The sequence below is a fragment of the Lonchura striata genome, chromosome 5 (genome assembly GCF_046129695.1).
Source record: "Lonchura striata isolate bLonStr1 chromosome 5, bLonStr1.mat, whole genome shotgun sequence".
Taxonomy (NCBI): domain Eukaryota; kingdom Metazoa; phylum Chordata; class Aves; order Passeriformes; family Estrildidae; genus Lonchura; species Lonchura striata.
In genome coordinates this window covers 52,260,421-52,283,737 of record NC_134607.1, presented here as the reverse complement: position 1 = coordinate 52,283,737, position 23,317 = coordinate 52,260,421, and the positions used below count along the sequence as shown (strand labels likewise).

Sequence of the window (23,317 nt, the reverse complement as noted above, 5' to 3'; positions counted from 1 at the left end):
TGTAGTTGATCTGCATAAAATGTATTGAGTAACGTAGCTGGAGTCCTGGGAACCACCCAGGCACAGCACACAAACAGAACACTGAAGGAGCTCTGAATTTCAACAGCAAAACTGTGAGGTGGCTTTGTTGCATGATAGAGGTAAAACTTTTTAGTCAGCTATAAAATATCATGTAAGCTCTGTAAGATGGGGACCAGTTCAGCCCACTCTGATTTACTAATTTTGTGAATCTGCCATGTGAAAATGAAGCTGAGAAGTGAACACTTTCTTGTAGATGAGGAGAAGAAACAGCCATCAAATTTGCTGAAGGGTGGTTCTTCTATTTTTAAAACCTGAAACAAGTGAAGGCTAAATTATGTAGCTACAGGCACATTCTTCTTCGGTAGGTAGTAATCAAAATCTAATGATTAAAGCTGTCAAAGCTTTTTAAAGTTCATATGAAGTTTAAGATGATGGAAATTTATCTTTGGGAGGAGGAGTATTTTGCTGTTCTTGCAGAGGAAACTTTAAGACAAAAGCATTTATTGCATTTTTTTATATTAGCTTAGCCTCATACCAACAAGTTAAGAAATGTAAATTTTATTTAAGAAAAAAAAAATCCTGTCAATTTTGTAGACTAAAAAACGTGGATGTCTATTTGTGGAGTTTTTGCCACAAAGGTATGTTGTCTCATACCTCATACCAAGGTATGTTGGCCTAGAGTTTTGGGTTTACCTCCATGAGATGATGGCAACAAGCTATCAATCTGTCTGCACAAAGCCTATTTCTGTTTCTAAAAGTGTTTCCACAGCCGCCACTGTGTCAACACCATTCAGTCATAATTGTCAACTCAAAAGCAGGCTGATCAATGGAAATGCTAAATAAAGCAGCAGGGCTCTTGCCTCAGAGGCTGTGCAAAACCAGATTTGCCAAGAGGTGTGTGCATCTGAATATCAGCAGAAAGGTTCAGTTTGTTACCTTCTAGTCCAACACTGCTATGTGCCTTCAGGGCTCCTTTGCTTGAGCCTGTCTTGAATTCTGAGTCTTTCTTTCGGCTTGTCTTCCAAGTGAAGTTTGTTTTCTAAGAAATGGACAACCAAAACAGTTTAGATTTTCAGAAACTGAGAAACAGTGGAATCCATAGGAATAAAAACTTGAATTACAGCTAAATTACAGTTTTGGTTGTTGAGTTTTTTGGATTTTTTTTTTCCTTTAATGCATTAGAAGCATCAGACCTTACGGTACTTGTTAAAACTTGTTAGCGTTGCTCCTGCCGTTCATCAGGTATAAGACTTGTAAGATGTGACAGCTGGTTGAGGATCAGAAACAAAACACCAACTCTACTGCCCATTGACATACATGTCTATGAAAGACCAAGGAAGTTCTTGGCATGCTTTAAATGAAGTGCATTAGATTTGCAGGCATAGCTCTTTTAGTACTTTCTTACAAGGTATCTTTTTCACAGCTGATAAGTAAAATGATGTCTGTACTCCCTCTGCTGGCTCTGCATAAGTAGCTTTCATGAGCTTAAATAGCTGAGTAGCACCTCCTACAAATATGCCTATATGTAATTCTGAATTAAGGAAAGTTTAATGAATAGAAGAGGGATTTTCCTGAAAAATGGGTCAACAAATAGTTGCTGAAAGCCAATCAGGTGTCTCAGATGCTATCTCCTGCTATAATGGTAAACACCGGTGTTGTATATACCTTTGTAATTGTAGTCTGATCTGTTTTTGTGTATCAACAATTGGATGGGGCTAGTCATTAAAATACTTGTACATCTAGTTATACATCTAAGCTCCACTTTTATAGGTATTCTGTTCTATATGTACATGAAGAGCTATGATTAGAAGCCTCACATGGAGAAATAAGTTATCTACTTCCGTAAATTAGAATGCCACATACCTTTATTTGCTTGTTCTGAGACTACTTGTTTCTTTCTATGTGAAGAGATATTCAATACAAAAATTCTCAGCCAAAATTGAAGAAATTTGGGCTTGAATGAAGTCTTGGTATATATACATGTGTTAGGAACATAATCAAAACAATTGCACTTGAAAGTCAATAGACCTCTATACATGCCAATGTAGTTCATTCTGTTATCTTGTTTTCTGATATTATTATTCTACTATACTAATGCTCTGGTTATTTGTAGTTTGTGGAATTCAGTGACAGCTTCATAGAACCAAGAGTCTAACCCATCCTAATATACTGGTCAGTAACCGGATAAGTGGAATAATAACTTAAACTGCCTTTTTACTGCCAGTTCAAAACATCTCTGAACAAGAACCTTTGAGCCTTGTGATGTGGAGTCTGACTTCTGGTTGTGAAGTCTGAGGAGATTTTCTGGGTTATTGACCCTACAAGATGCGTTTCTAGATTTTTGTCCAGACACTTTACTCGTATAATTCATAACTGTCAAATATTCCAGAACAGTAAAACTACTGTGCAAACTCAATTAAGAATTCAGTGCAGCCACTGTAGTTCTTCCTGTTGAATTTCTCCTTGGGTGTACCTGTGGCTGTGTACAGATGTCTTCAGGCACTGCTGTACTGAGAAAGGGCTTTAAGTAAACCAAAAATTGTGGACCGCCATAATCTAGGCCATTAAATTTAGCTTGGCAATGACTGCCTTCAACCCTGGTCTTGTCAAACAAGAACAATGGAGGATTCTCCATGGACAGGAAAATGCATCAATTTTTTAGGAACGCCTAATAGTACATTTCAGAAATCTCCAAATTAAAGAGTCAGAGAATCGTGATCTTAAAATATCTTAAAATAATACATTGACTTGGTTTAGGCTTCCTGTGGGCAATTTTGTCATGATGCAATTGTTTAAATACTTGAAAATATTTGCTCTGTGAAAAATACTTTGTGACAGCTGATGGCTTATTTTAATAATAATTGCTCAACAACAAGGCAAAGTTTTAGTAACTACCTACTTTTTCAGTTTTAAGAAAGAAAGCTGTCTTGAAAGCTGTTTAGCTTAATTATGTGCCTGAAGCATCACATCAAACTAGATTGTGACTTTGATAGACAACTGTGTAATTGCCTAAAATTGTTTGTTCTTTTACACTTGGTTTGATTCTGGATTCTGACTGTATACTCTTTGATCACATTGCTGACTTCCTTTATTAGATAACTGCTTAAACGCCAACAAAATTAGTTATTCCACCAGCCCCCCCCCCCCAAAAAAAAAAAAAAACCCAAACAAACCAGCCTCTACCCTAATTTCATGCTGTATTGGTTAGAGCAGAAGATTTCAAAGGCAATGGATACATGTGCAAAAATCTTGACTCCTGTCTCAGGGGTCTGACACACAAAGTAGCAACTTGCTATTAGTAATGTAGAGCAAGCTACTAGATACTGGTAATAAATCTGAGTGCAACTTACAAAACTACATATAAACGTTCAGTATAATGGATGTTTTTTGTCTGAAGGTGAACTGGGAACATTTTTTATAAGCTGTGCTGCTTATAATGTGTGAATAAACATGGAAATTTAGGAGTCTATTGGTATGCATTTTTGTCTCTCTTAAAACATCTCCTTGAGAAAATGAGGAAATGGAAAACAAATGTTGTAAAATAATGGAATTGAAATCAAACTAAAAAGTTAACAGGTTAGAGACCATGTTAGGACTGGGCTATCAATCTGCTTGTCATGGTGTACAGATTTGAATTAGTGCTTAACTTAAACGACCCAAATTTATAACAAATTTGAAATGAGGTGTATGGTTGGTTTTCACTGTGTAGGACTTTTCGTTAAGTTTCACTTCATCTTCCTTACCAGTGTTTTCCTTACCTCAGGTCTGAAAGTGTGAATAACAAGTCTGCTACTTGCTACTAGCAGAATTACACACTTGCACCAGTTTTTTCTGACTTGTCTACATTGGGTAGGATATTTTTTTAAGGCTGCAAAAACAATACTTATAGAGGTTTTCAGATGGCTTCTTTCTATATTTTCCTTGAAAAACTAAAAATAAATCATCCTTAATGGGACTGAATAGCAGGTTTTTGGAGAACAGTCCTAGCACAGCTGCTTCCTAGTATACTGCTTTCTCCTCTTCAAAGCTACATGTCCTTCAAGCTTAAGGGTCTATTGAAAGTGTTGAGAAACTAGCTGATGGCATCCTTTGAGGAAAACAGGGATACAGGAGTTTGCCTGGGAAAGTGGACTAATTGGACCAGAGAAGGAATCTCCCAAAATAACCTTCAGAAAATCTGAGTCCCTAACTGTGGGAGTTTGGGTAATTTGTGCTATATTTTGCTTCATGGTGCTGCATCATTTTTTGTTTGTGTCATGATACTTGATCTTCTCAGTCACTTCACTGGGGAAACAGGCTTTCACTGCGTATTACTAGCCTCAGGCTAGAGGAAGCTCTTGTCTTTCTTACTCTGCTTTATCTGCATATGCTGCATAAGAGAAGTTTGAGTTGCATGGTTTAGATTAAAAATATAGTTGGCTTCTGACTTAACAAGGTCTGTGAGCCTCTACTCAGAGGTGTGTGAGCTTCTACTCAGAGAAAGTATCTCATGCTGAGCTGAGGTGTTATACAGTCAGACATGCAATGACACTGGTCCTTTGAGGAAGTCTGTTGGAAGCAGTGAGCTGAACATACAAATCTTGGTTATTTAAGGAATTTGTGCCATCAGCAGTTATAACATGCACAAATTCAGCAGGATGCTTGAAGTTTGTCACTTGAGTGGAGAAGCTGATGCTGCCTTTCCCCATTCCCTTTCTTCAGAGACACTGTATGCTTTTGGTATTACTAGAAACAACATGATTGCTAAAGTTGCACACTGTTGCAATGTGTCACTGTAAAACAAACACTTGTGGGAAGTAGCTTTGTGTAGAAGGGACAAAATATGTCTGACTTTGCCAAGACAGAATGATGACCTGTAGTCTTCGTGGGTGGGTAGGCTCTTGGCCCTGAGGGTCTGCTGCAGCTGACCCTAAATGCATTAGGGTCTCAATCCAGATACCATCTTTTGGAAGGACAAATACTAAGCTTGTTAAACTAGCAATTGCTACTGAGGATTCAGAGCTACCTTATCAGAAGAGTGACACCTTGCTGTGTGTGCTAAAGGTAGTTATGCTGCAGGCATCTGTGTGCCTGCTGGTTTGCCACTTCTGCTAGCCTTGTGTTTTGATAGGGCAGGGGAGTGAAGGGAATCTCGTAGCTGATCCTCAGCACAGAGTAGGTTCAGCTGGTTGTGACAACCTTTTCAAGGCATGGCCTTTCCCTACCTAGAGGAGTTGTGCCAGAACTAAATTAGACACCTGGTTCACCTCATAACTTGAATGATTGCTGATTAGACTGTAAGCAGAGCTGTCTGCAAAGTGCTAGTGAAGACTTAAAGCCTTTGGCTTATGGGAATGGGAGAAGGGATTTCCTTTACTGTGTGGCATAGGACTTATAAATATTATCATGGAGCATGGTTTTATTTGTGTTTTTCCTGAGTTCTTTCTTTTTTCTAATTAATTAATTGAGCACTGATGTCTTTGTAATGTCAGAAACCTAAAGAGTTATGCACAGTGATGTACATCACAATTGAAGATTTCAGAAATGAAGATGTGATTATTAATTGTACATAGCCAGTTTGTCTAGCAATTTTATATAGCCTACCAAAACTGAGAAATTAATTAAATTTATGAAATCTGCTTGAGCCATTGTCTGACAGTCATGTGCATTTTGTCGTTCAGTCCTAACAAATATTGTCTGCCCTTCACTGAAAAGTTATGTGCCATGCTATGGTTTAATGGCAACTCAGTTGTCTTGTATCCTGGGTTTGCTCCACCCACTGCAACTTGAAATAACAGAGGGAAGAGGAACCTTTCCTTGAAGGGAGATTTAATGTTATCTTAAAGGTGGCAGCCATATAGTTCCGTGATAAAGAGGCTTCTAGCATTAGCTGAGTGTAATTAGCTGAATGTAAAATAAATGAACCCCTCCTGGTGACTTGTGGGAAAATTTGTTCAGACAGTAGAAATGCTGCTATTTAAATTTTCCCACTGAGGTGGGGGAGGTCCTTTTTGGATGACAGCATTCTGCACCACACAGCTACAAGTAGCCCACTCACAGGTGTAGAACCATGACTATCATCACAGCTAGTGGGAGGGTGCAGGCTTGGAACCACGGCATGGTACTTTCTTGCTTCTCGGATCCTGGAGGGGGGCAGATTTCATGACTAGGAAAATATTTGGTTTTTTAAAGATCATAGAAGTACATGGAGAAAGCGAAAAAAAGAAAAAGCATTAGTAAAGGAAGAAGTGCTAAAACAGTTTGGAATGCTGTTTATCCCATGAGAAATAGACTTAGAACAGGACCCAGAATGAAATACCTTCCCTCAGAGGTTGCGGTGCTGTTAGGAAGAGTAGAGAAGCACACAAGAAGTGTGTGTTCTGGGCCCAAGGTTGCCTCTGTGCCTGTTGCAACAGCAGAGCTCCCATACTCTGTTACTTCATTAATGCAGTTGGCAGAGCCGATGGCTTTTCCCACTGCAAAATGATAAGAGTGGCAGGTGTAAGTTGCAGTGTTGTTAGTGTCTAATAATGAGAGCTGCTTCAGGACCTCTGTGAGTGGGAGTGTTACAACATGTCACCATAGCACAGCCATACCTTTGGTCACCTGAGGATGTGAGAGACTTGCTGCTTTGTTGAGAGTTACAAAGTGCTGTGATGGAAATCTCAGCTGTGTGCATTCTGTCTACTAGCACTGCTTATATATTCCCTGTCTATGTTAAAGAAACCAACTCCTGAAAGAAGTGTTAACTATTGGATGGTGGACATGGGATTGTTATGTGTGTACTGATCACAGAGCAGTATTCTACAGAGAGGTGCCAATAGCTATATTGCAGTAATGCTTCAATGTGTGTAAAACAATACCAGACCAGCAACCAACCCTGTATAAATGAGAAATGTTGGAGTAGCTAGAAGTGTGTGACAGTGCAGAGAGCATGACTACTTAGCCTTTAAGTGGGTGTCAGACATTAGAGAGATGGAAAAGTATTACCATGAAAAAAGACTAGTTTTGAAACTAGGGATGTCCCTGAAGGATAAAGCAATGTGTTGTCTTACAAAATCATAAAATATATCAGATAATATCATGAGGTGAAGCATACGGAAGATGCTTGTTACACTGTACCGGAAAGAGGAGGCCCAGTAGAGTGGATTAGTGAGCTAAGCTCTCAAACCTTAACAAAAAGAGCTAAAGGGATAACCAGTATAATCATAATAAAGAATTTTGCAAGAGATTTCACTCCTGTGTTTCTGCAAAACTGTACACTGGATTCTCACATTCAAATATTGAGGTAAAAAAACCCGTACCAAACAAAAGAAAACACAAACCAAAAGGACCCCTGAACCCCTTGACATAACCAGCAGGAGCAGCAAAGTTGTGAAGTATTTCTTAAAGTGCTGCTCAATTGTGGACTAGTTATGATATTTGAATTTAAAAAGCCTCTGTCTCCTTAGGAAGAGAAGATGGCAAACATAATTGCAGTTTTTGAAAAGGATTTTCTCAGAATTACTCTTTTAGCCAGTTTATTTAGTGTATTTCTGGCAGGCAGGAATTAATGACATTCAGGGAAAGAGTGCCATAGTTTTCAAACTATAGGTTTCTGAAGAAGTCAGTCTCTTTGAGGATAAGGGTATACTGTGGTCTGGTATTTCCAAAAGGCTTGTGAAAAATCCGAAGTTGAAGGTTCTCAAACTGGATTGTTACAGGCCAAGAAGGAAGCTTCTTAAACTTTGACCACAAGAGGACAAAACACGTATCCAATTTAGCATCATAGTGTGGGCTCATTGAGATGGGTGACCAGACCTGAAGTTTTTGTTTTATTTTTCTTACATTCCAATCCCTTGCTTGGTTAGAATGGTAATTTTGCGGATCATAAATGGATCCTTTACTGCATTAATATCATGATTTTATATATTACCTGTTATGGTTCAATGAGCATATAGACTATTTTGTGGTGCTGTTTGTACTTAGCAGTAAGCTAGTCCAAAGTAGCAAAAAAAGCCTTAAAACTTTGCCAAAGTTAATTTTATTGCTCTAATAGAAAGGAATTGGTTATATACAGAGTGTCTTTATGGAAGTAATTCGGCTCAATCTCATAGGCATAAATATTTCCTAGTAATTTTAAGACTAATTTTAAATTTCTTTGAAGTTTTCTGAATACAAGAAAAATCAAGTAAGAATGGACTTTTGCCTTTTGCCTGAAGGCTTGTAAATCTAAAGAGCTTTTTGCATCTCTTTGATGTCATGAAGTATGATCACAGTCAAATGCCTACTGCTCTGCATAAATGGATATTAGCATAAAATAATACTTTCTGAAAGAAAAAATGGCAAGTATTCAAATCAGGATGAAATGGTAAATATAAGTTCTGTGAAAAAAAAGGTGAAAAGAAGTCAGCTGCTGGTTTGCTGACATTTTGAGAACTGACCAGCTGGATGCATTGCGCTGAGCTCTAAATGCAACAAGTATCTGAAATCCATGAATCCAGCTCCATATCTGTTGGATGAAATTTGGTACCATCTCACTTTACTTTTACTTGAAATTTAGTTGCATATAGTGATGTCATATGCCTCATTTAACACACACCTGTCAGGGTTTGTGACCAGAACACATTTTGCACTTTGGGAATGCCAGTTAACTCTGTAGTCTTATGAGGTGTAATTTTAGTGAGTTGGTTGCCATACTACCACCCTATAATTTTTTATAAAAGTTCATCTTTGTCTTGTAATTTTTGTCAATATGGTTTTGACAAATGTTGATGAGAAAAGTGTGGTAAGTTGTGGATGAACCTAGTAATGTGAATATTTGTTAATGGATGACTTTACTACATTAAAAAAAAAAACCACTTTTAGGTTTATATATTTAGCTATTAATATGACAGATCTGTTAAAAGAACTTAGTTTACAGCATAATTATCCTAAAGTGTGCAGGATAAAGAGACTTAAAATCCTCAGTCATCTTTTTTAGAACTCCGTGGATCTGAAGGAAAGGACAATATTGATGGGCTTTGGGCGAACTTTTTTTTTCTTGCATTTTAAACACCAGCAGGGTTGCCTTCAGCCATCAGCTGCCTTAGTCAAAATTTTGGCAGCTTCACTCACCTCAAATTAGATGAGGAAACTGACACACAGAGTAAATGCATTTTAGGTGCTTAAGCTCACTCAAAATGATTCTGGATGGGACAGAATCCCATCTAGATGTTAAAACTTTTTTTTTCCACTGGGATGATAGCCTTAAACTGGAGTAACCTTGTATTGCAAACAGTCCTCTTGAATGTAGCCTTTAGTTTATAGGGTCATCACGGAGCAGAAAGTAGATGAGCTTAGGAAAAAGTAGTACAGAGAAGGAAGCTTCAGGGCCTCCGGGCAGAGAAGAGAGAAGCTGCCTGAGTGTTGATCATAGCTGTGGATTGCAGAAAAGTGTTTAAAGTGGTTACAAACTTGACACTTTTGCATGGTTTTGTCTTTTAAGATTTTGTCATCTTGTGGACAAGCCAGCAATGTGATATGAAATAAGTGACTGTGAAAGCCTGTATTTCAAACATATGGAACACTTGTTGCTTTCTTTAATGATGATCACATTGGTATTGTCCTCTGGGATTTTCCAGTATGTCTCAAAGTCTGATGCTTCTTGAAATTGGTCATAGGCTTTTCTGGAGTCCTTCATATTGCCATCAGACTGTCTATTTTTGGATCAGTAATATCTATTTGGTTACCTCAGAAAGCTAATCATTAGTTTAAACACTTGATAAAATAGTTTCCTACTCAGACTATTCTATCCAGCACTTTCTGATCTTGTTTCTTAATCCAGGTGTCACTTCAGCTAGAACTGAGTTGTTTAGTGAGTGGGGAGAGGCCATGGCTTGGACAAGGCAGGGCAATGCAGGCATGTGCAGATGGTTGATGGCATAATAAAATGTCTGCTTGCTTGCTGAGCTTCTGGTAGAGGCTGTGGACCAAACTGCTTTGTAGGAGAAGCTTTTGTCCATGCCATAATAGCTCGCCTTCAAGACATGCAATTTTTCCTTGCTACTACCAAACCAGGAGGAAAATTATGCAGAACCTGTGTAATTTGTACTATTACCAAACCAACTTCAGACTGTAGTCCCAATTTGTTTGCTATAATTTCAATACGAAATAAATTTGGGATCTTAAAGGAAAGAAACCACCAATGGGTGACATGATTTGTACAAGTGTCAATCACAATAGGCAGCAGAAATCCCTTAGATTAAGTGCTGTACATCACAGAATAATTTGGTTTGAAAGGACCTTTAAATGCCATCTTGTCTAATCTCCCTGCAATGAGCAGGGACAGTACCAGTGTACTGTAAAGTGTTTAGATCCAATGCAGAATCTAGGCCAGTTTTTATTTCAGATAGGTAAGTACATCTGCTTCCCGGGAGATTAGGCTTCAGAATTAAATCAGATTTCTCTTTGAAAACTAAACAAAAGTTGTGACCTTTGAATTTACAGTTTATAGCACATAAGCTGTAATAACTGAAACTTGTCATTGCAACACTGTTGGCATATTTAAGGCTGAAGGTGGTATGCTAAAAACTTCGTTTGTGCCCTTTTCCTCTTAGTTCTTCAGTCTACTCGTACATGTCTTTTCATAAACCAGGCTGTCTGGAGATGTTTGTTCTAAAACAATTGAAAGGCACTGAAATGATTTAACTCCTATTTGTTCAGTTAGGCACATTTTAACTTACAGAATAGAGACTTGTAAATGCACACTGTTCTGTATTAATGTTTTGCTTCATCAGCATTCATTCATGTTCCTTGTGAAACAGCTGGTGAGTTTCTGTAGCCTGTCAAGTAGGTGGGAGAATCTGTCTTTTAGAGTAAGAAGTTTGACCCTTCAGAGCACAAGACCTCAGTCAATTTCAGTTTGATTTCCAGGTTACTTTCTCAGTTACAGTTACTCTTCATTATAATAATATTCCATTATAATGATATTGCAGACCTTCCTTTCTTTCTTCCCCACATCCCTGCAATGTTACGTGATGGCTTGAAACTGTGGCTCACACCCAAACTGTAGTATGCAAAAGCATATTATATTTTTTTTAATATCTTTGAAGCTGTAGGCAGGTTAAAAGGCATGACAACTGAAACATATGGGGAGAGTTTTTATCACAACAGCTTCTTGATAGGCAGATCTGTCTGGTATTCATTGAACAAATTAGATTAAACAAAGTCTTTCCTGAGATAATCACTTTGCAAGCCCTTTCCTATATTACAGGGCCCAGTTTTAGTTTGTTGCTGAAGGTCAAATGCTACCAGTTAATGCCCAATATCCGAATGCATACTGTTCAAGCAGATGTATAAATTAAATTGAACTATTCATAATTGCTGAAGTTTTGACTCTTGAGGTATGAGTGCACTTAAGTGTTTTAATATTGATTAAGAAAATTGTATTTCCTTGTAAGTTAGTGAAGCAAGTATTAAATGTAAATGTAATCATAGGAAAAGCTTGGATAGAGGTCTAAGGTATGCTACGTTCTGTGCATCTGGGCAATAGTAATTGTGCCACCACAGGAACACTTCAAAAAACATGTTGCAGTTTCTAATTTGGTCAGTGCAGAATGTTCTGGTAGCACTAAATAGAAAAGTAATCTGTAGTCTCTTCATGCTTTGGTAAGCATCTCTACACGAAGACTTCTGTTTAGAGCTTTTCCTTTCTCCAGTCCAACTACAGAAACTTATGATGTTGTTGAGCTTCCAACACTGGCAAAGTGGTCTAATCTTTGTTTAATGGATTATGGGCTTGAATTAGTGTCTTTGTCTGGTAACAAAACACAGTCCCTTAGCAATAAATAGTGATTTGATTTGGGTAAGGAAGTTATTCCTCATAAGCATGTACAATGATATGATGTATCAGTGAGGTTACTACAACCAAAGAGCAGCAAGGAGGGATTTACATAAGTATCTGAATCCTCCCTATGAGAGTATGTGCTGCTATTGAAATGTGCCTCTGCAGTTCAAGTTTTTTAGTCACTTGAGTGTGGCAGAGAATAGCTTTTAAGTTATTCTTAGTCTCACTGATATAAAGGGATGAACCAGGTGTTGGTGATAAAGTATTATCCAAAATCTGATGTGTCTAATGAAAGACAGACATTTTAATCATTTTGTATGCAGCTTGTTTAAGCTGGACACTAACACAAAACTTCAACTGAATTAAACTTTAAATAGGCTGGAACTTCACTGGTGTATAAATGTGTTTCAGCTTGATAACTGTTTCTTGAATTTAAAATTTGAGGTATTAACAGATTGGAAGTTTGAGATGAGTTGCTTTAAACTATAGTGCTTCAGAGCTCATGCTATTTAGTTATTTCAAATGACTGATGTAACACTTGAGAACTAAAACACTGGTGAAAACAAAATATTTCATTAGTTGAGAAGATAAATACTGTTAAATGATCTTTGTAGCTTTAAAATGGCACTTTCTTTAATGCTACTAAATTGCAGTCATAATAGTTTCATTATGGATCGCCACTAATATTACAAAAACAGACTCTTGGAACTTGCTGTAACAGTAACTGAATGTTGCAAGGTTTTGCATCAAAACTGCATTAAGGATATTTCTTAAAGAATTTTTTTTTTTGATTCCTACAGAAAAATCTGTGTTAGGCTATGTCCATCCTGTACCTGTATGACAAGAAGCTCTCTCTGTTAAAATGTCTACTGAAGCAGATCCTGGTCTGATTTTGTGTAAAAATTGATAATGTTTAATTAAATTTTTGTGATCTGGAGCAACACTGCACTTGTTCAGTATTCAGAATTTGAAATCTTCACACTGTTCCTTTCAATTTTCCAGAGTTCTTTGATTACATAAGTCACCAAATAATTTGTATCACTACTAGACCTGATCTGTAGAATTGCACTGTTTTTGTAGTTAATGAATGCTTATTGAATTTCCCTGTGAACCCTATGAGTTGATTGGTATGTTGGGATGGCATTTAGAGCATATGTGGACCCCCTTCAGTATAAACTTATTAATGATTAATCTCATTACTATTTATTAGTAAAAATTGATATGGATGCATAGAGAGATTAGAACTGGAGTACAAAGCACACTGAGTTATGACTCGGCAGAGTTACCACTCTTAAGTTTAGTTGCATATAAAAGCAAGTTTGGCCCACTCTATGGATATATATGGAGATTGAAAGTATTAAAACTTTTTGATAACAAGTGAACAGTGACTAGAGCTGTAGTTTTTCCTATCCCTTCACTCTTGGATTTGGATGTATTTGGGCATCGAGTACAGGGCTCCTGCCAGAGGCTTGAACAGAGCTTTTCTTAATTAAAATTGAATCAAGTTTGTTGTAATTGGTTGTAGGGCCTTCTGCTTGGTCTATTTTTGCCTAATTAGCAGCTGCAGCATCTTCTCCATAGCTATACAAACTCATTTGCCTGATCTGCTTCTTGTTATACTGTCATAGCTTATGATCAGATGCCAGCTGATAATTCCTCCTAGGCTACCAGCTGGACAACAACATCCAGCTTTTGGGCATTAGATAACAATTTGGCCTGTCTTCTTTAAAGAAAACTCTTTCATACATGGTTTGCGTGAAATTCTTCACTTGCAGGATATTCTAACAGAACTCACTAGAGTCTTAATCAAAACTGTATCCTAGCATGCAGGTTAACATCATCATCTTGGACTCTTCAATTGTTGCAACATTTTCTTGCAAGTAACAGAGAAAACAATGAAGATTTAAAATTAAATCTTAAAATTAATTTTAAAATTTTAGTTAATAAAATTTAAGAACTTTTTTGGTATTATAGAATGTTGGAAATTTTATGCATGTGAATATTGATTGATTTATGCTTTTTGTCACTTTCTGGAAAACAGCCATGGACAGTGGTTTCCTTAGAATCTCCTGTGACAGGAAGAGAAGAGCAGTTGCAGTTCTAGATGTTGTAGTTCTGCCAGAGATGAGCCTGTCACTTGTGGTCAGGTGACAGCAGTTCAGGGGTTTACAGTGTCAGTGGCTGTTCAGGGCAAAGTACTCTGTCATGGTGCTTTAAATGGTAGGTTTAGTGTAGCTACATCTGATTATTTCCAAAGTAGAAATCTGAGTCTTTCCTGGAACCAAGACTTTACATTTCTGGTAATTGGGTTCTTATACCTTTACTTCAACATGAACTCAGCAGTTCAGCCAAACAGTACTTTAAGCTGGCAGGGAAGTATTTAGAAATCTTTTGTTTGCTGATGCATTGCCTTCCTATTTTTGCCTTTGCTAGGCATATGACACCTGAGGGTCTTCTTGACCTGGAAGTGTCCAAGTTATTGTTCATCTGTGCCTGGCAGTCATGTTTTGTAGGGGAATATGTTGTTACACATGCTCATTGCACTTCATTATGCCAATAAAGCTGATTTACATGATCAGAAGTCTGGTTTTGGCACATAGCAAATCTTTACACAGGCATGAGGAGTTTATGTGTGCACTGCACCATTGTGTAGCAACATGTGTACGTGCAAAGTATGTCATCTGAGCAGGGATTATGTATAGAATGCCTGTGCAAGTTCAGAGTCCTGTGGCTAGATGATAATTTCTCAGCTACAATACATAGATCATCAGATGGAAGAACTGCTCTCAGTTTGGTCATCCCTTCTGCAGAAAGGTGATATTGTGCAATTTTCCCCTCTCTTCAAAGATTTTAATGGAGATATTGTGCAAGGCTTGAGTTGTGATGAAGTGAGCTGGAGCAGGGCTAAAACTGTATGGATGTAAAATTTATTAAGAGCTAGGTCTGCCTGAAGATATAATCCTACTTAGAATACGAAAGTACTTCATGTGTGGGCTAGCTTAGTCTTGTAGTTTTTTCTTGAGTTTTGCACAAATGGGAACAAAAAACTGCTTGCTCTTCCAAACTCTGAGGTGAGGGCATCATTGGAAAGTGGGGATTTTTAACCTGAGCATGTTCTTTCCCCATGTGACATCACTTGTAGATGTTTCCATTTCCCTGGAAACAGATTTAATTTTAGGTATTTTTAAAGGTTGCTGCTTGATGATGAACATTTGAAGGAAAATGCCAGTGTTAAAGGCAACAGTTGTTACAAAGTTAATGATTTAAGGAAATCCAATAATGCAAGGTTGTTTTGGGATGGGAAACATCCATTTTCTTCCTTGTCACTCCTGCCTGCGGAATGCGAACTAAAAATATTATAGGAAATTAAAAAAATAAATTTCTTCTGTAACCTTAGTGCAAAGAGTAAAGATTGTCTTACAATGCATTTCAGTATAGCTGTTATGTAACTGAATGTGTATTTATTCTCTCCCTAGACTGTACATACCTTTTGGCTTTGGGGAACAGAACGCACCATGGGACGACCTCAGAGATATCTCTCCAGACGGGCTCTCTTGCTTGGGTGATGTGTCTGCTCTCCTGACTGTCTTCATACCCAGAGGATTTATTTTCCTTTTGGAAATATTTTAAGTTGAAATTTTGTTCCTTGCTGGAAACTGTCTACGCTAAAGACTGCATGCATCATGGGTGACATGGCAAACAACTCAGTTGCATATAGCAGCGTAAAAAATGCTGTAAAAGAAGCTAATCATGGAGATTTTGGAGTTACTCTTGCAGAGCTCCGTTCTCTTATGGAACTTCGAGCTGCAGATGCACTGCATAAAATACAGGAATGCTATGGTGATGTACATGGCATCTGTACAAAGTTGAAAACTTCACCAAATGAAGGTAAGTAAATTTTAGCACTTATTGAAGAAGCTCCATTTAGGAAAAGTCTTAGTCAGCAAACTGCTTTTTTTAATAGAACAAAGTTTGTAAAAGCATTTTAGTTACCATACAAAATATTGCTTCTTGTGCCTTTAAGACAGAAGTATGCCATGGTAATAAGAAAGCAAGTTTTTTTCAGTTGGTCTAGCTGCATGTGAGATGTTGTATTAATGAAGTTGCACTTGGAACAAAGTTCATTGAGGTAGGCATCCACATATGAAACAGTAATGCAACATAGCAGTGCTCAACTCACTGTGAAAGCATCAGTTTTCTGAATAGTTCATATGACCTAGAGTTCACAATTCAGATCATGCTGTTGTAGAGCACTGGGTTTTAATATTCTAATGCAAGGCTTATTAATGCTTCTGTGTGGCTACCTAGTTCTTGGATTTGCTAATGCAGCAATTTTAAAAACTGATTACATGTTTTCTGTTGGTGTTATGTTGGATTCGTAATAGCAGGATCTAGTTTTTAAATCTGCAGTATTTCTGTAGATTTAATGTGAGCTATGCAAAATAACTATCAATATAACTTGAAGCATTGATTATGTACTCTTAGAGGAAGGTTTGCAAAGTGATTATACAATCTTATTCCCTAGAAGTAAGCATCTCTTATGGAGTCTTTACCATGTTGGACTTAGTAGCATTCTGTAATATGTGGCTACAACATGCTTTTGCTATCTAGAGTTATTACTCCAAGATAGAATGTACAAATGTGAAGAAATAAGTAAATAAATTTATTTAGTTTCCTTCTTGAGAACCTTCCAGAAGTTCTCCTTAAGACCTGACTTTTTCTTACTGCTTTCTTCCAAAGTAAATGAAAACTATTAAGTGTATTTGTGAAAGATTGAAATCATCCTTCATAAGGTACTGTTGTATCTACATACTGTAGTATACTAGCAGTAAACTGTACTTAAGTAAAAATATGTAGAAACATTAACTGAAACTTATTGTGAAGTCCTGCTGTTGAGAGCAATTGAGAATTACCAAAATTCAGATTTTGGCAAATTGTAGTGTCTCTGCACTGAAGAACTCACATAGATTTTAGCAGATGTGGTGTCATGTTGGTAGCAGTAAAGTACCTGCTGTCTTAATCCTGGAGAGCCGTTGCTTTCTGTTCTTCAGAAATGCTATGGAAAGATTTGTCTTCTTGGACCAAGAACAGCCTACTAATGCCGTAAGGTACCTCTGGGTACATCTGCATTCAGCATGTTTTGGCTTGATCTGCTTTTGAAGCCAGATTTCCAAACTCCTAAAATTATCAGTAGATGAACAGGGTTCCTCTTACCTGAAAGTAGCCAGCTGACATGGCTGAACTACCAGTGAATGAGAGTAGACCAATTTCAGGATGAAAAAGTTTGTAAAACTTGAGCAGTACAAACTTCTGTTCCTTGGTAGTTGTAAAGTACAGTGCATGTGTGTGAAGCACTGTAGTGTATAGGCAGTGTAACACTGCTCAGGAGCAATTGGCTCTTGTTACCCTGTTGACCTGTTGCATAGTATTGAAAGGCAGTTTTCCTTTCTCCATGAAAGGAAAAGTTTCTACAGTTGGGAATTGAAGCGAGAGTAGAATTCTGTTGTACAGTGATCTGCAAGGCTAAAGGTCCATTATTACTGCAATCTAGGTGGACATACAATTTTACATAGCACCAAATACTTCGTATACTGCAGGATTCACTTTGTCTCTTAATATAACAAACATGCAGGTTACTAAGCATGTCACATGTCAGTGAACTAAAACTCAAGGGTTGGATGCCCTTTCCTGCATATTGATTGTGCTGTACTGAGGGCTGTGTGATCAAGGCCTTTAACTTTCAAAAGGATTTGACATTTAGATGTACACCACAATCAGTTACATACAGTCGCTGACTTAATAAAAAGGTGTCATCCTTTAAGTGTGAGAGAAGCTCATAAATACACCAAAGACTCAACAGCTGAACATGTTAGCAGGCTCAGAAAAGGTTAATTGAGTTAGAACAGAACGTCCAACAGAGGTGTCATTTTGGCTCTAAACCACAACATGAAATTTTAGAGAATCAGCCTCTCTGTCAGGTAACCTGCTGTAAACTTTCTGGAGGTAGTACTGGAGAGCTCTTGTAAAGGTAGAACTAGGTGTCTGCTTTTATCGAATTATAACCATAAGTTTAGAGAGGGCGACAATACTAATGGAAAAAAGTCTAGGGAAGACCTTACAGAAAACTGTTATGCATTAGGCTAATACTAGCTCCCTAAAATCTCGTGTGTGCACGTGCAAGGCCCTATGACACCTTTTCCTAATCAGATGCTTTTTTATGACATGACACTCTTACCGCTATGTAATTACCGGGGGCTTCACAGGAAAAGTACAGGTAGTTCTGACATGGTGCACAGTGGATGAGTTCAGCTTGTTCTATTTCTTGCTGTGAAGTTGTTGACCATGTGAGACAACGTCTATTTTCAGGCAAAATTTGGATCAAACTTATCTGATTTGAAATGAGAAATGGGAACAATCCTTCACCAGTATTACTTTAAAAAATGACACTGAGCAGACTTTACTGATTACATGTATGCAAATGTGCAAAATTAATGTTTGATGTATCTATTAACTAGTACCTTGGCTAATATTTTTCAAACTTAACCCCAAATAGCATAAATTGCCCTAGTTAAGACACATAATTAAGACTATAATAGCAGTAGTTTTGATCTCATGATTGTAGATTGTGAACTGTGAAATTGCCAGCTGTCTGGTAAATGTAGCAAGTTCAGTAATGGTGCATGGTGTATTATAGTGTATACTAAAAATACAAATGGTTTTTCTTTGCTAGGCTTATTTACTAATCTTCACTAAGTGGTTCTGATAGTAGCTTGATTTTATATAGTCTCATTTGGAAACACTTTTCATTTTTCAGAGACCTTTGTTGTATACTTCTGATGTTCTGCACTGTGGTACCTTGGAAAGGGAGGAAGAGTGATGTTGCTAACATTATGTAAATAAATTTCCAAACTCTGCCATATTAAAGGAATGGAGAAGTAGTATCTTTTGCAAAATAGCAATACAGCCCGGCCTTTTGGAATGACCATGCTATCCTGAGTTTCTGTAGATCCTGTAATGTATAGTTTGATTTTGAAAATAGTCTTGCAGTGCTCTTTGAGTTGAGAGTAAAAGTAAGCACCTTAAAGCTTGAACTGCAAGAAGTGTAAGGTTATGGCTAATGAGTATAATTTCTCCTTTCTATTAAACCTTCAAAGACATGAATTCAAGGTGAATTGAAGATTGTTAGAATAAATGTAGTTTGTCATGTACACAGAGGATGTTTAATTTCTCTTTTGAAGAGATCTGCATATAGTTTGCTTTTCAGTTAAGTGATTCCATAGCAGTTGTTAGTATTTAAAATTGAGATTTGCAGCTCAGTAACCTTTGCAAATTTCTTGAAATGTGTGATGATTCTTGGAAATATCTGTTAGAGGTGTTAAATACCCCCTTATTATGAAAGCCAGCTGCAGTGTCTGCTGTTCTTATTTATTACCTAGCATGTTTGCAATGCTTTTATCACTAAGCAGTTGGGTTAGCTACTAAAAAAAATTGCTACTAAGAAAATAATTGTCTTTAAGCTGGGGCTAATCATAACCTTGGGGTCAATATGATTAAAGTATCTAGACCTTTGCTCTGAACATGCCTTGAAGTTTGGCAATTTTGATTTGAAGAATAAGCTTAATTCTGAATAGTGGGTTAGTCAGCTGGAAATTTTTAGAGGAGTAGCCAGGAGATGTGCTCACAGAAGACACTGACGGCATGAGTTTGCACTGAAAATACTTGTTATTCCTTTATTCTTATTCCTTTAAGATCTTGGCAAGCTGTAGCCAAGCTGTAGCTGTAGCTTTTCATGTAGGCCCCTCACTCTTGTCTGCTGGTGTTTGTTAAGGATAGTACAAGAATTGAGACAGAAGAGGACTCACATATGCCATATAAGAAAGAAGATAGGTACAAAACTGAGGTGACAGACCTGGCATAGTGCTAAACATGGGCTCTCTCTGTGTGAGAGTAGATAGAAAGTGAAGCTTCAGATGAACAAATTACTACCACCACTCCAGGTGGAAGCAGCATCATAAAGTGGTTGCATCTGTCCCTATGATGTCTGCAGAGAGCTTCAAAACTTTTAATAGTATTTTATATAATTATGATGATGGAAAGATAATAATTATAATACTTACATTTTTAATTATAATAAACATCTCATTATAAATGTTACATTACTTTTAGGATCCTAGGATGTTGTGTCTGAATACAGAATCCCTACACTGGGAACCAGAGCTGCCTTCACGGGCTGTGGTCTTGCTAAAGCTTTATGGTGCTACTCAGTCTCAGTAGTAGTAACTCTACTAATGATCTTGTCTTGCAAACTTGTTTACTTTGAACGAAGGTATGTGTGTTATTATTACTCTGTTCCTATGTCATATTAAGTGACATATTAAGCAGGTAGACCATCAACTTTATTTTGGCAAGGTGAGAATTGTAAAATATAGCTGGCTTTCTATAGTGATTCTGATTTAAGGGTATTACTTACATAGTTATGTTTGAGATGTGGCTTTTTTTGGATTTGTTACTGAAATATGGAGTGGGACTTGATTCCATGAGTGGGAAACTTCAGTCACTTCTAATGTGAGGGTGAAGTGTGTGTAAGTGTCACTAACTTTGTCTTATTGTTAAATAGGTTTAAGTGGAAATCCAGCAGATATAGAAAGGAGAGAAGCAGTTTTTGGGAAGAACTTTATACCTCCTAAAAAGCCAAAAACATTTCTTCAGTTAGTATGGGAAGCACTACAGGATGTTACACTAATTATATTAGAAATTGCAGCCGTAGTATCCTTGGGCCTTTCTTTTTACCAGCCTCCAGGAGGGAATGAATCATGTAAGTAAACTTCTTGAAAAGTAGGTATCTACTATTATTATACTACTGACTTTCCTGGTTCAGCATGCCTATACTGTAAATCTGATAGGAGACAGTAAGTCAGTGGAAAAGCAGCTTATTGTTCCTTATTGAGAGCACATTACTAAAACTCTAGCTTGCCTTAAAAGGGCAACATGAGATTTCCTTGGTCATGATCTGGTATGATTCTGACCAAAGGTAAATTACAAGCAGCAGGAACAAGGACTTGTTTGAAATCCAGTCTCTGTGCAAGTGAGGTTTTTTTAGCTTTGCCTCAAATATTTAAGCAATTTATAATTTGCAGTCATGGGCTTTCTCTGGGGAGTCAGCAAGTCTTAAAGTTTCCTTGATTTGTGATATGACACGGGCAACTTAATAATTTAAGAAATGAAGCTATAGTTATACTTCTAAACCGAAAATAAAGGGATTGGGACTTTATTTAATTCAATTTTTTCAGTGATATCTGGTTTGTAAAGACAAATGTGAAGTGGTATATGTTGACAAAGTAGAATGTTGTTTACCAGTCTGATATTCTTATGCCATCATTTAACAAAATTAGGATGGGAAACTATATCAACTTCTCTTGTGTTCAGCTAACAGTGTGGTTTAACTTCCTCAAGTTGCTCTAGCTTTCAGGTTCTTTAGCTTCTTTGTGCGTTACTCTTAGGGAAATAAAGGTGAAATTGCACAGCAGATTAGCATGGAAAATGTTTAGCAACTCTAAGTTTTTTGTTTGCCAAAACTTTTCATTGTTGAAATATCTTTGTGAAATTTCTTAAATCTAAAACCTGTTTTCTGCAGTATGTGGATCAGTAAATGTTGGTGAAGAAGAGGAGGAATCTGAAGCAGGTTGGATTGAAGGAGCAGCAATCCTCCTGTCTGTAGTTTGTGTGGTATTAGTAACAGCTTTCAATGACTGGAGTAAAGAGAAACAATTTCGGGGATTGCAGAGCCGTATTGAACAAGAACAGAAATTCACAGTCATCAGAGGTGGCCAAGTCATCCAAATACCAGTAGCTGACATAATTGTTGGAGATATTGCACAAGTGAAATATGGTAAACAAATTTTTAAAGTTGAACTTTCTTTTATTTTTAAAAAAGGAATGGCAGTCAACAAACCCATTGATCTCTTTTAGGTGACCTTTTACCGGCTGATGGTGTACTCATTCAAGGAAATGACCTCAAAATTGATGAAAGCTCGCTGACTGGAGAATCTGATCATGTCAAGAAATCTCTGGACAGAGATCCTATGCTGCTGTCAGGTGTGTAGCATTTGGCAATTTTTGAATTAAATAGTTTGTTTCTGCAGTAAGCTGGTTATTTAAAATTTTGTGGTTAAAACTAGCAAATTGATTTTTTTGTCTAGGTTGACTCCTAGAACTATCCCAAACCAGTCCAAAAAGTACAGAACTTTGTTGGAGTGATCAGACATACAAAAGTGACAAACATTTTGTATAGTTGCTTATGAGTTTACTTTCCAGATAACTTTAGCAGCTAAAGCTTTAGGGGAGCACAGAGGTACATATACACAGCTCAGAGTTTCAACAGAGTCAAGTTTAAAAGCTTATTTCCTCAAAGTACTTGTGTACCCTGCCATATAACTGCTCACATCTCAGTGGAAATCCTGGTTCAATCTTTCAGGCACACATGTGATGGAAGGCTCTGGAAGAATGGTGGTTACTGCTGTAGGTGTGAACTCTCAGACTGGAATCATCTTTACCTTACTTGGGGCTGGTGGAGATGAAGAAGAGAAGGAGAAGGAAAAAGAAAAGAAGGAAAAGAAAAGTAGGAATATTAATCTTAAATACCTTGGTATGGGAGCGGGGATGGTGGTGAACTTTTGAATATTACTGGATAAAAACATTTTCTAGTCATCCAAAGCCAGAAAGCTTTTTTAAAAAATCATACCTTCTGTAGGTTTCACAGGAAAAACAATTTAGGTCCAGTGACCTGAGAGTGCACTACTACTGCTAATTCTTGTCACATGGAATTTAGTTAAACTTCAGATCTCATTGTTCAGTCAGAGTTTGGAAAGTTTGCAATTCCTAATTAGCCATACATAATGTATGTATAAATGTATAAATAATTAACATCTCATCTTGTGTAACTTCAAGGTACATTGATGTCTAATAGCAAATACTTGTTTATGTAAAACAAGTTGTTATGAAGTTCAACCTAGTAAGTATCTAGTTCTGCATTTGACAGATAGAAAATGCCCCTTGTAGGGAGTTCTTCTATAACACTTGAAGGAGAGAAGCTTAAGTCTTTCATACTGCTGAGCTTGTGGATAACTTAAACATATATGACTGATTATGAGAAAAAATGTGCAGACATTTTCTGTGATATTTTGAGTGGCATTTCTGCCACTCCTTTTCTTCAGAGCTGAAATTTTGAATGCTCAGCGATATACACAACACAAATTCCTTGTAACTTAGTTTTTGGAAGGATGAGGGGCTTGTAACTGAGCATATTTTGGAGCCCTTCTGTAAAGAATTAAATGGGCTGTCTTCCTTATTATAAGGTCACTTATCTAACCTTAGCCTTTATCTTGAGAATCAAAGCTTAGAAATGTTATGCAGTAATGTTTTGATAGTACTGCTCACAAGACATGTTCAGGACTGAGCTTCATGGATAGTTTTTCATAAACCATTATGCAGTCTTCTGGATGGGGCTAAGTC

The 23,317-nt window shown here is 37.2% G+C and overlaps 1 protein-coding gene across 7 annotated transcripts in view; it reads left to right on the top strand.

Annotated features, from left to right (window-relative positions):
• Window positions 1-23,317, top strand: part of ATP2B1 (ATPase plasma membrane Ca2+ transporting 1) — a 61,748-nt gene that overhangs the window by 11,971 nt on the left and 26,460 nt on the right. For all 7 annotated transcript variants that reach the window (XM_077783554.1, XM_021528004.3, XM_021528003.2 and 4 more), the window contains exons 2-6: window positions 15,283-15,694; window positions 20,424-20,621; window positions 21,441-21,695; window positions 21,776-21,901; window positions 22,281-22,424. In XM_077783554.1, the coding sequence (XP_077639680.1) occupies window positions 15,490-15,694; window positions 20,424-20,621; window positions 21,441-21,695; window positions 21,776-21,901; window positions 22,281-22,424 (928 nt within the window). In that variant the 5' untranslated portion in view covers window positions 15,283-15,489. The remainder of the gene's footprint in view (window positions 1-15,282; window positions 15,695-20,423; window positions 20,622-21,440; window positions 21,696-21,775; window positions 21,902-22,280; window positions 22,425-23,317) is intronic.